At 45.6% G+C, this 14406-nt stretch overlaps 1 protein-coding gene across 3 annotated transcripts in view; it reads right to left on the reverse strand.

Moving 5' to 3' along the window:
• LOC132832485 (uncharacterized) overlaps nt 1-7075 on the reverse strand; it is a 37837-nt gene extending 30762 nt beyond the window's left edge. For all 3 annotated transcript variants that reach the window (XR_009646947.1, XM_060850540.1, XM_060850539.1), the window contains exon 1: nt 6858-7075. Coding sequence is in view for 2 of the 3 variants with exons in the window: in XM_060850540.1 (XP_060706523.1) it covers nt 6858-6921 (64 nt within the window). In the remaining variant the exon portion in view is untranslated. The remainder of the gene's footprint in view (nt 1-6857) is intronic.
• Nucleotides 7076-14406: the final 7331 nt, after the last annotated feature.

The following is a 14406-nucleotide window of genomic DNA, read 5'->3' on the forward strand; positions in this document are numbered from 1 at the left end:
GGGACAGAGCAGGAGCAAATAGGTAAACATGCTAGCATCTTTAGCTCTGCTAAGCTGATTGAATTACAGCAAAAAGATGAGGAGTTAAAGCAGTTATGTCAAAAGGCAGTCCTATGTGCTATTACTTAACGAATGATGTCTTAATGAGGAAATGGAGACCGTCACGCATTCAAGCAAATCAGAAATGAACAGAGATTCATCAGATTGTTTTGCCAATGGGGTATCGAAAAGAGGTGCTGCAAGTGGCATATGAGCGACCACTTGGAGGTCATTTAGGGGGGAGGAAAACACAGGCTAAAATACAAAGACATTTTTACTGGCCTGGACTACACAAGGGTGTAGTTGAATTTTGCCAGATGTGTCATACATGTCAGCTTTTCGGAAAACCACAGGCAGTAACAAAACGTACACCGTTAATACCTATTCCAGCATTTGAGGAACCTCCCACAAGTCTTGATTGATTGCATAGGTGCCTCACCTCAAACAAAACGTGGGAATACGTATTTATTAACAATCATGGGCGTATCGACTAGATTTCCAGGGGTAATCCCATTACACAATATCACAGCTAAAAGGGTTGTAGAAGGATTACTCACATCCTTTATGAGATATGGACTACCAATAGAGATCCGACCAGATCAAGAATTAAATTATCTAAACTATTCAAGGAGGTTATAGATAATGTGGGAATAAAGTAATTCAAATCTACCACATGCCATCCAGAATCGCAGGGAGCACTAGGGAGATGGCATCAAACACTATAGACCATGCTGAGGGCTGACGGTCAGGATTATCCAGATGGCTGGGATTCGGGAATTCTGTTTGTACTTTATGCCAATCAGAGATACATTGAATGAATTGACGAAATTCAGTCCATTTGAATTAATTTTTGGACATTAAGTAAGAGGACTGTTAAAATCGATTAAGGAGAAATTAATAAGTCAGAACTCAGAGACCACCCATTTGACTATGTGTCAAATTTTAGAGATTGATTAAATTGAGTTGGACATTAAATGGTGAGACAGCATTTAAAAGTATCACAGCATCCAATGAAACAGGAAGTGGCTAAGAAATCACCAATTTGCAATTGGGGATAAAGTATTGGTGTTACTTCCAGTAACAAGTGAGCCTTCAAAAACCAAGTTTAGCGGACTGTATCAAATTGAGGGGAAATTGAGTGAGGTGAACTACTTGATAAGGACTCCAGACAGGAAGAAATCTCACAGAGTCATGGGAATGTACTCAAAAGGTATTTTGAAAGGGAAGGAAAGCAAGAGGAGAAGGTGTTAATGATTACAGCACAGAAGGAAGAACCATGTTCAGAGGATTCTGAATTGGACATTCCTCAAATCAATTTGGACAATGAGGAAGTTGTCAAAAATTGGGATAAACTATTGAGTTACCTTCCACAAGAAAATCAAATAAACTGAAAGAGTTATTACTATCACATGGGTAGATATGCAGAAATAAACTGGGAAGTACGAACCTAATAGTACATGAGGTAGAGATAGGAGATGTTGTTCCGATTAAACAACATCCTTATAGGTATAACCCTCTAAGGTTGGCACAGATTCAGAAGGAGATATAATGCATGGTCCAAGATGGCATAATCGGAGTGAGTTACAGTGACTGGAGCTCATCCATAGTCATGGTGCCAAAGCCAGATGGTACCCAACGGTTCTGGGTGGACTATCTCAAAGTCAACGCCGTTACAAAGAATAATGCATATCCAATTCCACGGTTGGAGGACTGTGCCAAAAAAGTGGGACAAGCAACTCACATTTCTAAGTTGGACTTGCTCAGAGGCTACTGGCAAATGCCTCTGTCAGAGAGAGCAAAAGCACTTTCGGATTTTGTAAGGTCAAATGGACTATATTAGCTCAAAGTAAAAAGTGAGGTCTGCAGATGCTGGAGATCAGAGCTGAAAATGTGTTTTCAGGAATCCCTGATGAAGGGCTCTGGCCCAAAACGTTGAATTTCCTGTTCCTAGGATGCTGCCTGGCCTGCTGTGTTTTAACCAGCAACATATTTTCAGCTCTATATCAGCTCAAAGTCATGCCATTTGGTATGAAAAACGTTCCAGCCACATTTCAGAGACTGACTAATAAGGTCATTGCTGGATTACCCAACTGTGTGGTGTATATTGATGACCTGGTGATTTTTAGCCACTCATGGAAGGAACATTTACAGCATTTCTCGGACTTGTTTGATTGACTTCGGAAGGCAGGCTTGGTGGTAAACCCAGCTAAAAGTGAATTTGCCAAAGCCCAAGTCACCTTCTTGGGCCATGTTATTGAGTATGCACAAATGGCCACACGGGATGTGAAAACGAAAGTAATGGGCTAATTTCCCACACTGTCGACAAAAAGAGCATGTTCCTGGGGTTGAGTGGATTTTGCCAAAAGTTTCTACCAAATGAGAGCAATGTGGCTGCTCCACTCACCAAACTGTTAAAAAAGGCCAAGAAGTTTCAGTGGACAGTGAAAAGGCATTTGACGGCCTGAAAACTGTATTAACCACTGCTCGGTATTCACCACACTGGATGACACCAAGCCTTTCAAGGTGGCTATCGATGCCAGTGAGGTGGGTGTTGGTGCAGTGCCCTGCAGGAGGATGATGAGGGGATAGAAAGGTGGAAGAGAGGAGACCTGATCGAGGTATATAAGATAATGAAAGGAATCGATAGAGTCAATAGCCAGAGACATTTCCCCAAGGCAGGATTGACTGGTACGAGGGGTGATAGTTTTAAGATATTAAGAGAAAGGTATAGAGGGGATGTCAGAGGGTTGTGAATGCATTGCCAGCGGCGGTGGTGGAAGCAGAGTCATTAGGGACATTTAAGTGACTGCTGGCCATGCACATGGACAGCAGTGAGTTGAGGGGTATGCAGGTTAAGTTATTATATTTTACATTAGGATTAAACTTCGGCACAACATTGTGGGCCTAAGGGCCTGTTCTGTGCTGTACTTTTCTATGTTCTATGTTCTGAAGACCCATCGGGTATTTTTTCAGGAAGTTTGAACATTCATCAACAGAAATATTCAACGATGGAGAACGGACTTTAAGTTTGGTGTCTGCATTGCAACATTTCAGTGTTTATATTACCAGCAATGCATCTGAGACAATCGTATACACTGACCATAACATTTGTGGAAAACTTTAAGGACAACAATGCTAGACTGTTCAGATGGAGCTTGTTGTTGCAGCCATTCAGTTTGACAATTGTGCATGTGGCAGGTTGCGAAAATGGGACTGCCGATGCAATAGCAAGACTCGAATGAGATACGCTGGCGTTCGGTAAGGGGTGTACCACGGCCTGAATTTGCATGTGGTTATGCATGTTTATAGTTAGTACAGTGTACATGTGTGTTCTAGACTACTAACCAGTTTGTTTTGGTAGTATTTAAAAAATGAAGCCCTCTTTTGATATTGATGGGTTTTTTTTAAAGGGGGGAGGTGTCACAAAGCTCCTCGATTTTTTTCTAAAAACTGTTCCTTTTCTCAATGATACTGTGTCCTTGATCTTTTTTTTCAGAGGGGCCATAAAACTCTCCTCGCTCCGATTAGTCAAGTTTGGTACAGAGATGATAAAGGATTTCATGAGGTCTTTTGTTTCTATGTGAATAGGTGAGACATCAGGCCAAAGTGGTCATGTTTCAGAAGTGACCTGTACAATGAAAGGGGAGTGGTCAGCTCTCTAGCTGAGTAGTTCACTCCAGAACTAGTTAGGAGTTCAGCTGTGTGGAAACAGGCTACAAAACTCTCTCTCTCTCTCCTTCGGCCTTTCTAACTTAAACCTGTAAGCATTTGTTCCAATTTTACTGTTTTTTTTAAGGGGGTTTGTTATTGGGACTGTTGCATATATTTGCAACAGCATAATTAAGTCTAGTTTGGATAGACTGAATTCTGTCAGGGTTCTTTATTCTGTTCTTTGTGTAATTTTGTGAATAAGTTTTTGTCTGCTTAAAACCTGGTAATGAACATAGCTAACCTAATCCCGGTACTTTTAACTGTTCACTTACTGGAACAAATTGCAAAGTTATGGTCTGGGCTGCCTGCTTAAGAATATTTTGATGGTCTGGCCTAGTCCATAACACTGTTCCCCTCACAACTGGCATTTATATTTTCCATCGTTCTACAATACTAAATGAAAAGGCCTAAGATGTTAACTCTGTTTCTCTCCAAAGATGCTGCCAGATCAGCTGAGGATTTCGGACAACATTTTAACGATAGAAGTGAAGCTTAAGTTATTCAGAAAATATAAATGACAAAACTCTCATTTTGGCTCTGCAAAATCTCTTTCAGAGCCAGCAAAGTGTTTCATGAAGTGAAGTCACTGATAGGAAACATGACAGTCAATTTTCACACAGCAAGATCCCACAAAGCAGAAATGTCACCATGACCAATAAACATGTTTTAATGAGGAGGAGCTAGCCCAAGGCTGAAATGGCCACTGCATCTTTTAGAGAGATGGGGAGAAGGGGCACCGAGAAGGGCAAGGGGCAAGGGGAAAGGGCTATTAGGGAGATGGAGGGGCAATGGAAAAGGACTATTGGAGAAAGAGGCATGGGGAGATGGAGGGGCAAAGGAGCATGGGGAAGGAAGTGGTAGGAACACAGGGAGGAGGGTGAAGGAGCATGGGAAGAAATGGAAAAAGGCATGGGGTGAAGGGGCGTGGAGAGAGTGAGGGGTGTGAATGGTCAGAGAGAATGGGGAGGAAAATGGAGTGGGGGAAGGGGCACAGAGAGAATGGGGGGTGAAGGAGCACAGAGAGAGTGGGAGGGTGAAGGGGCACAGAGTGGGGGTGAAGGGGCACAGAGAGCATGAGGGAAAGGGGCACAGAGAGGGTGGGAGTGAAGGGGCACAGAGAGAATGAGGGAAAGGGGCACAGAGAGGGTGGGAGTGAAGAGGCACAGAGAGAGTGGGAGGGGGTGAAGGGGCACAGAGAGGGGGAGAGGGGGATGAAGGGGCACAGAGAGAATGGGAGTGGTGAAGGGGCACAGAGAGAATGTGGGGGGGTGGAGGGGCACAGAGAGAGTGGGAGGGTGAAGGGGCACAGAGAGGGTGGGGAGGTGAAGGGGCACAGAGAGGGTAGGGAGGTGAAGGGGCACAGAGAGGATGGGGGTGTTAAGGGGCACAGAGAGAATGGGGGTGTGGGATATAGGTAAAGTAGTGTTACTTCTGCAATTATAATTACTTATACAAAGCAAATGAACTCACACCAGTGTGTAATTGTTTCAGCCAAGAGGTGAGTCAACAAGAATGGAAACTATGTGGAGGAAATGTATAATTGTTTTTTTCTATTAGCTAAAAGTGTATGCAAGAATGAAACGTGACTGCAAAACAATGGTAGATATTACAGGCGAATAGATAAGGTGCTGTGAGGGGAGGCAGTTAAGCTAGATACGCCTGTACAAACAATAGGTATAAACATCTGTTTCCCACTTTTACAGAAACACAGGAACAAACCCCAATTAAAAGGGTCTCAACGATCAGTATGAGAGGGGAGGCACAGATGGAGGGAGTAGATAATGGTAAGGAAAGGTCTAACAATGACCCAGAGCAGGATGAGGTCAAACGGCCTTGAGAGGCCAGAAATAAGCATTTTGTCACAGACAAGGCTGGATAAGGCAAGAGATAAACAGGAGTAATGGGTGCCGTTCTTAGGGAAGTGTAGGATGTAAACAGGGGAGGAGCAATGAAATAAAAAAAATATAGAAACCGAATTATATAAATATGGAGTATTCGTTGAATTTGGTGTGTGTGTGTCCCTTGCCTTGTAGACAGACAGTGGACATCACACCCTCTTGCAAGAGTAAAATGAACGACACTACTGATTCAGATTTTGTCTCGGACCGAAATTATTGAAGTGTGTGAGCTTAGTTTCTCACAGGGATGAAGGGGCACAGAGAGGGTGGGTAGGTGAAGGGGCACAGAAAGTGTGGAGGAATGAAGGGGCACAGAAAGTGTGGAGGAATGAAGGGGCACAGAGAGGGTGGGGAGGTGAAGGGGCACAGAAAGTGTGGAGGAATGAAGGGGCACAAAGTGTGGAGGAATGAAGGGGCACAGAAAGGGTGGGAAGGTGAAGGGGCACAGAGAGGGTGGGGATGAAGCGGCACAGAGAGGGTGGGAGGATGAAGGGGCACAGAGAGGGTGGGGGTGAAGGGTCACAGAGAGGGTGGGAGGATGAAGGGGCACAGAGAGGGTGGGGGTGAAAGGGCACAGAGAGGGTGGGAGGATGAAGGGGCACAGAGAGGGTGGGAAGGTGAAGTGGCACAGAAAGAATGGGAGTGGTGAAGGGTCACAGAGAGAGTGGGTTGGAGTGAAGGGGCACAGAGAGTGTGGAGGGGTGAAGGGGCACAGAGATGGGGGGTTAAAAGGCACAGGGGGGTGGTCGGAAGAGAGGGGGTGGTCGGAAGGAGAAGGGCCGTGGAGATCAGGAAGGGAGGGATTAGTCCTGTAGTGTAGGGAATGGGGTGAGCGGTAGAGGTTTGGCTGGGAACTTCCTGCAATGACCGGGATGAGGGAACAGGTGTAGTTGAAGAGCCCTGGGAGGGAGAGGAATGCCCCGTCGGGGGTGGGGGTGGCGGGGGAACCTGCCTGACCCAGGAGGGAACACAAGACGACTTACATTTCCTGTCTTGGCAAGCCCCAACGTGACGGGAATTAAACAGCGCCTTCTCGATCCTGAACATGTCTCTGCAGAGACACACAGAAGGAGATTCTGGAGCCTGAGCTGCTCACGGCTCGCTCCGGGAGGAGACTGGGATTCGCCTGGGATTGTCGAAGCCCCTTTCCCTGCAGATCCTGCGGGGAATTCAATCCCCGTCCCAACCCCAATGAGGGCAGGTCCTCACCTCCTGCAGCGATCCCCCGGAGGAAGCCGAGCAGCAGCAGCACCGGAGGAGATCGGGGATCCATCCTCGGTCCCCGGGATGTTCCGTCCGCTTTCTGGGGAAAAACAAACCCAGGCGCCTGGGCTGGGCTGAGGGGGCAGCGATCCAGAGTCAGCTCTGGCTTTCCCGCCGCGGAGAGAGGATAACCAGGCAGGGAGAGAGAGAGCGAGGGGCGGGGTGAGGCTCACCCCGGAATCGACAGTAATCCCTCCCCCCGCCAGATCTCAGGCTGAGCTGACAGATCCTGTGCTGAGGAACCCACTCCAACTCATCGCCTCACCCTCCAGTTACCACTTCCTGCTACATCCCCATCCCTAGAATCCAGATTAAATACCTCCTTCCCCCAGCTCCAGGTTACTTTATTTCCCCCTCCTCCAGCTCCAGGTTACTATATTCCCCCTCCCCTCCCCAGCTCCAGGTTACTGTATTCCCCCTCCCCACCCCCAGCTCTAAGTTACTTTATTCCCTCCTCTCTCCCAGCTCCAGGTTACTGTATTCCCCCTCCCCCACCCCCCCCCCCCCCCCCCCCCCAGCTCCAGGTTACTGTATTTCCCCTCCCCAAGCTCTAGGTTACTGTATTCCTCCCTCAGCTACAGGTTTTTCTTCTTCACACCTCCATCCCCCTTCTCTTGGATTCTTCGTACTACCAAGGGCTTAAGGATTAAAACGTTACCCATACTGTCAGTAATCACAAAGCAACTGGCTGCTACAGGTGTCAAAAGACTAGCAAACCACATTATAGTACCAAGACATTACCAGTCTCAGATGTAGCAGAGATGAGGCTTATATTGGTATCTTTGAATTAATCTACTCAGAGGTGCTATTACACACTTACAGAGCAGATGGGACTCGCACTCAGATCTCTAGACATTCAGAGGTAGGGACACTATCATCCTCTGTATGGTCAACTAGCTACAGAGATAAACAGAGCATGCATGTTCCCATTGCTGATATCTGAGCGTTCATGGTGCTTTTGAACTGGTGATCTTTACTATGTGAAGGGAAGGTGATAACCACCATACCATGGAGACCATGAGACGACAGCAGAAAGGTGTGAATTGCAATGCATATATTGGGTATAAATCTGTGAGGAATCTGTAGTTTTAGACATCCCAGTGATAAATCTAGCCCCTCTCTGTGTCCACATGATATAAACATTCATTAACCTGATTTCCTGAGTCCTCTTTTCAATTTGTTCAGTTGTTCTGTACACCTCAATCTGCTTTGCTCCAAGGGGAACAACCCTGACTTCTCCATAGAGTCATAGAGATGTACAGCATGGAAACAGACCCTTCGGTCCAACCCGTTCATGCTGACCAGATACTCCTTCACCTCAAAGCCACTGGTACCAGAGCTCCCCAGTAATCAGTGTTGGAACTTTTGCTCTTTCTAACATGTTAATGACTTGGATCTCGGGAGGTACAGTTTTAAAATGTGAAGATTGTATGAAATTTGGCTCCATACAGTGTGGAAACAGGCCCTTTGGCCCAACCCGTCCACACTGGCCCTCCGAAGAACAACCCAAACAAACCCATTTCCTTTACTTTATTACTCTACATTTACTCCTAACAAATTCATTTAACCTACACATCCCTGAACACTACAGGCAATTTAGCATAGTCAATTCACCTAACCTGCACATCTTTGGATTGTGGAAGGAAACCAGAGCAAGTCCACACAGACACAAGTCCAGGAGATTGTGCAAACTTTGCAGAGGCAGTCGTCCAAGGCTGGAATTGAACCTAGGACCTTGGCAATGTGAGGCAGTAGTGCTAAGCACTGAACCACCATGCCAAAATGTGGAAGCCTTATAAAGTATGAGTACACACATTTGTGGAATAAGTGAATGAGTGACAGGGGAGAAACATGGCATGATCTATTTTGGCAGGAAGTACATGGACACACAATGTAAACTAAAGGGTACAACTTTAAAGGGAAGCAGGAAGACTGAGAAGTGTGATTGCATAGGTAATTGAAGCTGGCAGAACAGGCTGAGAGCACAGTTAATAAAATGTACAGTGTCCTGGGTTTTATTAGTAGGAGCACAGAGGACCAGAACGAAACTTCTGTGTTGAACTTGTGTTGGACACTAGTTCGGCCTCCCCCTCATGAAAGAATCAACGTGGAGAGTATGGGTTTAAAACAAGAAAACAAACCAAAGTGACAGGAGGAAAATCTCTCTGACACAGAGATTAGGGTCTGGAATTCACTGCCTGAGAGTGTGGTGGAGGAAAGTTCAGTTGCAGCTTTCAAAGGGACTGTTATCTGAAAAGGAAAAATGTGTCAGGTTATGGGGAGGATGGAGGGAATGGCACTAAGTAACTGAACTACTCATTGGGAACCTGGCACAGACACAAAGGGCCAAATGGCCTCGTATTATGTTGTCACAAGTCTATGATTATCGTCAATCACCTCTGCACTCACTGAGGCACCTCACACCTCTTTGCGTCACATAGTGACAAGAACTAAATACAGAAATTGGAGGTGTTGTGGACAGTGATGAAGGTTATCTCAGAGTACATCGGGATCTTGATCAGATGGTCCAATGAGCTGAGGAGTAGCAGATGGAGTTTAATTTTAGTAAATGCGATGTGCTGCATTTTGGAAAAGCAAAACAGAACAGGACTTATACACTTAATGGTAAGGTCCTGGGGAGTGTTGCTCAACAAAGAGACCTTGGAATGCAGGTTCATAGCTCCTCGAAAGTGTACTCGAAACACTACAGTTAACGATCTAAAATGGAGGGAGGTAGGGCACTTGTGGTGCAGTGGTAGTGTACTCGAAACACTACAGGCAATTTAGCATGGCCAATTCACCTGACCTGCACATCTTTGGACTGTGGGAGGAAACTGGAGCAAACCCACACAGACACAGGAAGAACGTGCAAACTCCACACAGTCAGTCGCCTGAGTCAGGAATTGAACCCAGGTCTCAGGCGCTGTGAGACAGCAGTGCTAAACACTGTGCCACCGTGCCGTCCACAAATGTGGATCCTTATTTTGTAAAATGGTGATTTCCAGGCCAGCGAAATGTTAAGATAAAACCATGAATGAATTTGTCACATCTCATTAAATAGGGTAAAGAATAGGTCGTTATTCAAGGAATATAGAAAAATTAGATGGAAACATTCTGAGTACAGCCAACACAGCACTGCATTGGGAAGATCTTGTGGTGCAATGGTAACAGCCATTCCTCTCAGCCAGGAAGTCTGGATTCCAGGAGTTCATTGTAATATTTCTGAAATTACAAAATATCTCTCGTTGTGTGGGGAAAATACACATAGAAGTAAGAAAAGCTGTTTGTGAATGTCAGAAGCCAATTGAAATTAAACAGCAAGTTGGGTTAATCACTTACCATTTGAAAGGCTGATGTGAGGTCAGAAAAAGGCCAGTTAACGATCTAAAATGGAGGGAGGTAGGGCACTTGTGGTGCAGTGGTCGTGCCCCTATCTTGAGCCAAGAGGCCCAAGATCAAGTCCCAGCTACCACCAGAGGTGTCTAATAAAATGTGAACAGGTAGATTATAAAAATAGGTTAAATTTAAAATAAAATTATGAAATCGAGGTAGGGAGGGTCACTTGTGGTGCAACAGTAGTGTCCTTATCTCTGAGTCAGGAAGCACAGGACCAAATCCCACCTTCTCCAGAGTTGTGTATAGAAATGTTGTTTGGAAAATATATAAAATGGAGGTTGAGAGGCAGCCATTTTGTTATGGAATGGGAGAGAGGCTTCATTTTGATCACCTGAGGAAGTCGTGGAGTCAGAGCATACAGAGTCCTTTCAGTTCAGTGGGTCTGTGCCAACCTTTCTCACTAAAGATGTGCAAGCTAGGTGAATTGACCATGCTAAATTGCCCATTGTGTTAGGTATATTAGTCAGAGTACATATAGGGGAAAGGGTCTGGGTGGGTCACTCTTCGGAGGGTCGGTGTAGACTTGTTGGGCTGAAGGACGTGTTTCCGTAAGGAATCTAATCTACTCTCATTTTCCAGCTCTTGGCCCATAGCCTCGAATGTTATGAAATTTCAAGGGATCATCCATGTACTTTTTAAAGGTTGGTCAGGTTTGTTGCCTTTAGTCATGAAAATCTGTTCTTAAGTTGAGTTTTCTCTTTTTACTGTTACTTTGAATTCTATCACCTATCATCCTTAACTTGTAATGTTTTGACTGCTCAATGTTAAATAAACCTTTTGAGTTGACCATCTGAACCATTTGGGAGAAAGTAGGGATGGCAAATGCTGGAGATCAGAGTCGAGAGTGTGGTGCTGAAGAAGTACAGCAAGTCAGGCGGCATCTGAGGAGCAGGAGAAGCGACAGTTCAGGCTTAAGCCCTTCATCAAGAATGAGGCTTGTGGGTCGGGGGGCTGAGAGATAAATGGGAGGGAGTTCGGGCTGGGGTGAAGGTAGCTGACAATACAATAGTAGATGGAGATGGGGGAGAAGGTGACAGGTTGGAGAAGAGTGTGGAGTGGATAGACGGGCAAGACAATGGACAGGTCAAGAGGGCGGTGCTAAGTTGGAGGCTTGGGATTGGGATAAGGTGGGGGGAGGGGAAATGAGGAAACTGGTGAAATCCACATTGATCCCATGTGGTTGTGGGGTCCCAAGGTGGAAGATGAGACATTCTTCATCCAGGCATCGGGTGGTTAGGGTTTGGCAATGGAGGAGTCCCGGGACCTGCATGTCCTTGGCGGAGTGGGCTGGGGGGTTGAAGTGACCAGCCACAGGACGGTGGGGTTGGTTTGTGTGGGTGTCCCAGAGAGGTTTTCTGAAACGATATGCAGATTGGCATCCTGTCTCCCCAATGTAGAGGAGAAGTATTCAGTCTTGTTTATGGTTGAGTCTCATACAAACTTGGATAATTCATCATTGGGAACTCAAGACTTTAAAACATCAAGTTTGATAACAAAATCAAACAAAGTACATGGGTGGTGACAACTGGGTGAGACTTTAGATTGAATCTCTGGTTGGTAAAAGATGAAAGGAAATTTGTGAATGAAAACAATTGCATGTTGGTTGATGCTAATTGATGTCAAGATGAAACCAATAGGAAGTCCCAGAGATAAGTGTTGGTGGTTTAACCTGAGGGTCACCACTCCTCAGGCAAGGGGTAAGTTTGACAAGGAGAGTCCTTTGTAGTGACCTCAGTCAGTGCAGAAGTTGAGCCCGTTCTTTTTAGCATCACTCTGCATCGCAAGGCAGCTGTCCAGCCAACTGATCGGGTAAATACACGAGATCTTTTCCCTGGAGTGTGGGTCTAGAACTAGAGGGCATAGGTATAGGGTGAGAGGGGAAAGATATAAAAGGGACTTAAGGGGCAACTTTTTCACACAGAGGATGGTGTGTGTATGGAATGAGCTGCCAAAGGGAGTGGTGGAAGCTGGTACAATTACAGCATTTAAGAGGCATTTGGATGGGTACATGAATAGGAAGGGTTTAGATGGATGTGGGGCAAATGTTGGCAAATGGGATGAGATTAATTTAGGATATCTGGTCAACATGGGTGCATTGGACTGAAAGATCTGTTTCCGTGCTGTACATCTCTGTGACTGTAAAACTTCAGTGATAGGGTGACAGTTTTATTACATTACTAGCATTGGGCAATGACATCAGTGGAGGGTCCCAAAACCTGTTGATCTTCCAGCTGAAGGAGTTGACCCCGACTGAGTGTTGCAGACTGGCACATTCCAAGGTCCAGAACTACATGTTGAGGGACGCTTGGAAACTTGGGGCAGCTGCCGCCAAGGCGCAGTAGGGAAAGACCACCGTGTAAGATTTGCCTGCCTAAGAAGAACAGGTAATTGGGCCCTGCTGACACCTCAGCTAAATATCTGGATGGTCAACACAGAGACTTGTATATACGAACAATTAATTCCGACCTCTGTATGAAAAGAAATGGAATGTATTTGTATGAATGGCATCACCAATTGTATAGATATCAAAATAATTTGATGAATAAAGTATATTTTTGAAATAAAAAATGAGATCAGTGGAGTGTCAGCAGTAATTTTCTGAGGCAGAATGAGAGATTATTTCCCTTAAGTTAGAGTCATGTGACTTGAAAGTTGCCCTAGGCATCTGTTGGAATGAAAGTCACGCTGGGTCAGACTCTTCTCATTGTCATTTAAAGGTGTGTGAATTAGCTTAAGGAGGCAGAATGCTTTTGTAGCTGCTAAATTAAAATATTGCACACCAGGTTATAGTCCAACAGCTTTATTTGGAAACTGGAGCTTTTACAGTGCTGTTCCTTTCGAAAGCTAGTGCTTTCAAATAAACCTCTTGGACTATAACCTAGTGTTGTGTGAGCTTTAACTTTGTCCACCCCAGTCCAACACCGGCTCCTCTACATCATTTGTAGCTGCTGATGGCCTTTAGTTTGGGTGGATGTGTTTGTTTGTTTCCTTGATGTGCTACTGTACAGAACAGTACTGCATTCATGACTATATGTGTAAACATTTCTTATATGGATAAAGCATATTTTAAAAAAATGTGTTGGATTGGATGGATCCAGATCTGTGGGACTATCTGCAGTGACTGAAACAAACAGAAGTTGTTTGAGAACTCTGATCCCCTTTCACTCCCTTGAACAGAGAGTTGTCAGTGAAATATCATGCATGAAGGTGAATCTTACAATACTTTGGCTAGAAACATCAATTTTGCAAAATTCAGGAAGGGTTTTTCTCAGTGAGGCCTGGTCAGGTTTCTTGCCATATCGTCCCATTAACTATCAACCATGGGGGATCCAAGATGGCGGCGACCCAGCAAGACTGAGTCCACAGTGCTCTACCCAAAACTTGGGAAAAGTGGGCTATCCACCCCCACCACACTCACTAAACCATTTATAATAGTTGTTAACCTTAAGTAGTTACCTATTAGTACATTTAAATAGTCTAATAGATTAGATTAGATTAGATTAGACTTACAGTGTGGAAACAGGCCCTTCGGCCCAACAAGTCCACACCGACCCGCCGAAGCGCTCCCCACCCATACCCCTACATTTACCCCTTACCTAACACTACGGGCAATTTAGCATGGCCAATTCACCTGACCCGCACATCTTTGGACAGTGGGAGGAAACCGGAGCACCCGGAGGAAACCCACGCAGACACGGGGAGAACGTGCAAACTCCACACAGTCAGTCGCCTGAGTCGGGATTTGAACCCGGGTCTCAGGCGCTGTGAGGCAGCAGTGCTAACCACTGTGCCACCGTGCCGCCCACAAATACTAGCTGGAAAATGAGTAAAGGGAAGAGAACAGGCGGCTCTAAGAAAGCAGGGACCCCTTCCCCCACCCTCTCCCTCTTCAGCTGCAACAAAGGTGTCTTCAGCTACTTCAGGAGATTTACCAATGAAGATGAGCTTTGAGGAGATGTTTGCCAGGTGGGAGGCGAAGATTGATGCTTTTATCGATGAGTCTCGGCAGAGCAGAGAAGCACTATCAGCCGAGCTGCAGAAGCAGGGCAGAGACATTCAGGAATTGGAGTGCCGAGTCAGAGAGGTGGAGTCGAAGGCC

This window comes from Hemiscyllium ocellatum, chromosome 35, assembly GCF_020745735.1.
Source record: "Hemiscyllium ocellatum isolate sHemOce1 chromosome 35, sHemOce1.pat.X.cur, whole genome shotgun sequence".
In the NCBI taxonomy this organism is placed as follows: domain Eukaryota; kingdom Metazoa; phylum Chordata; class Chondrichthyes; order Orectolobiformes; family Hemiscylliidae; genus Hemiscyllium; species Hemiscyllium ocellatum.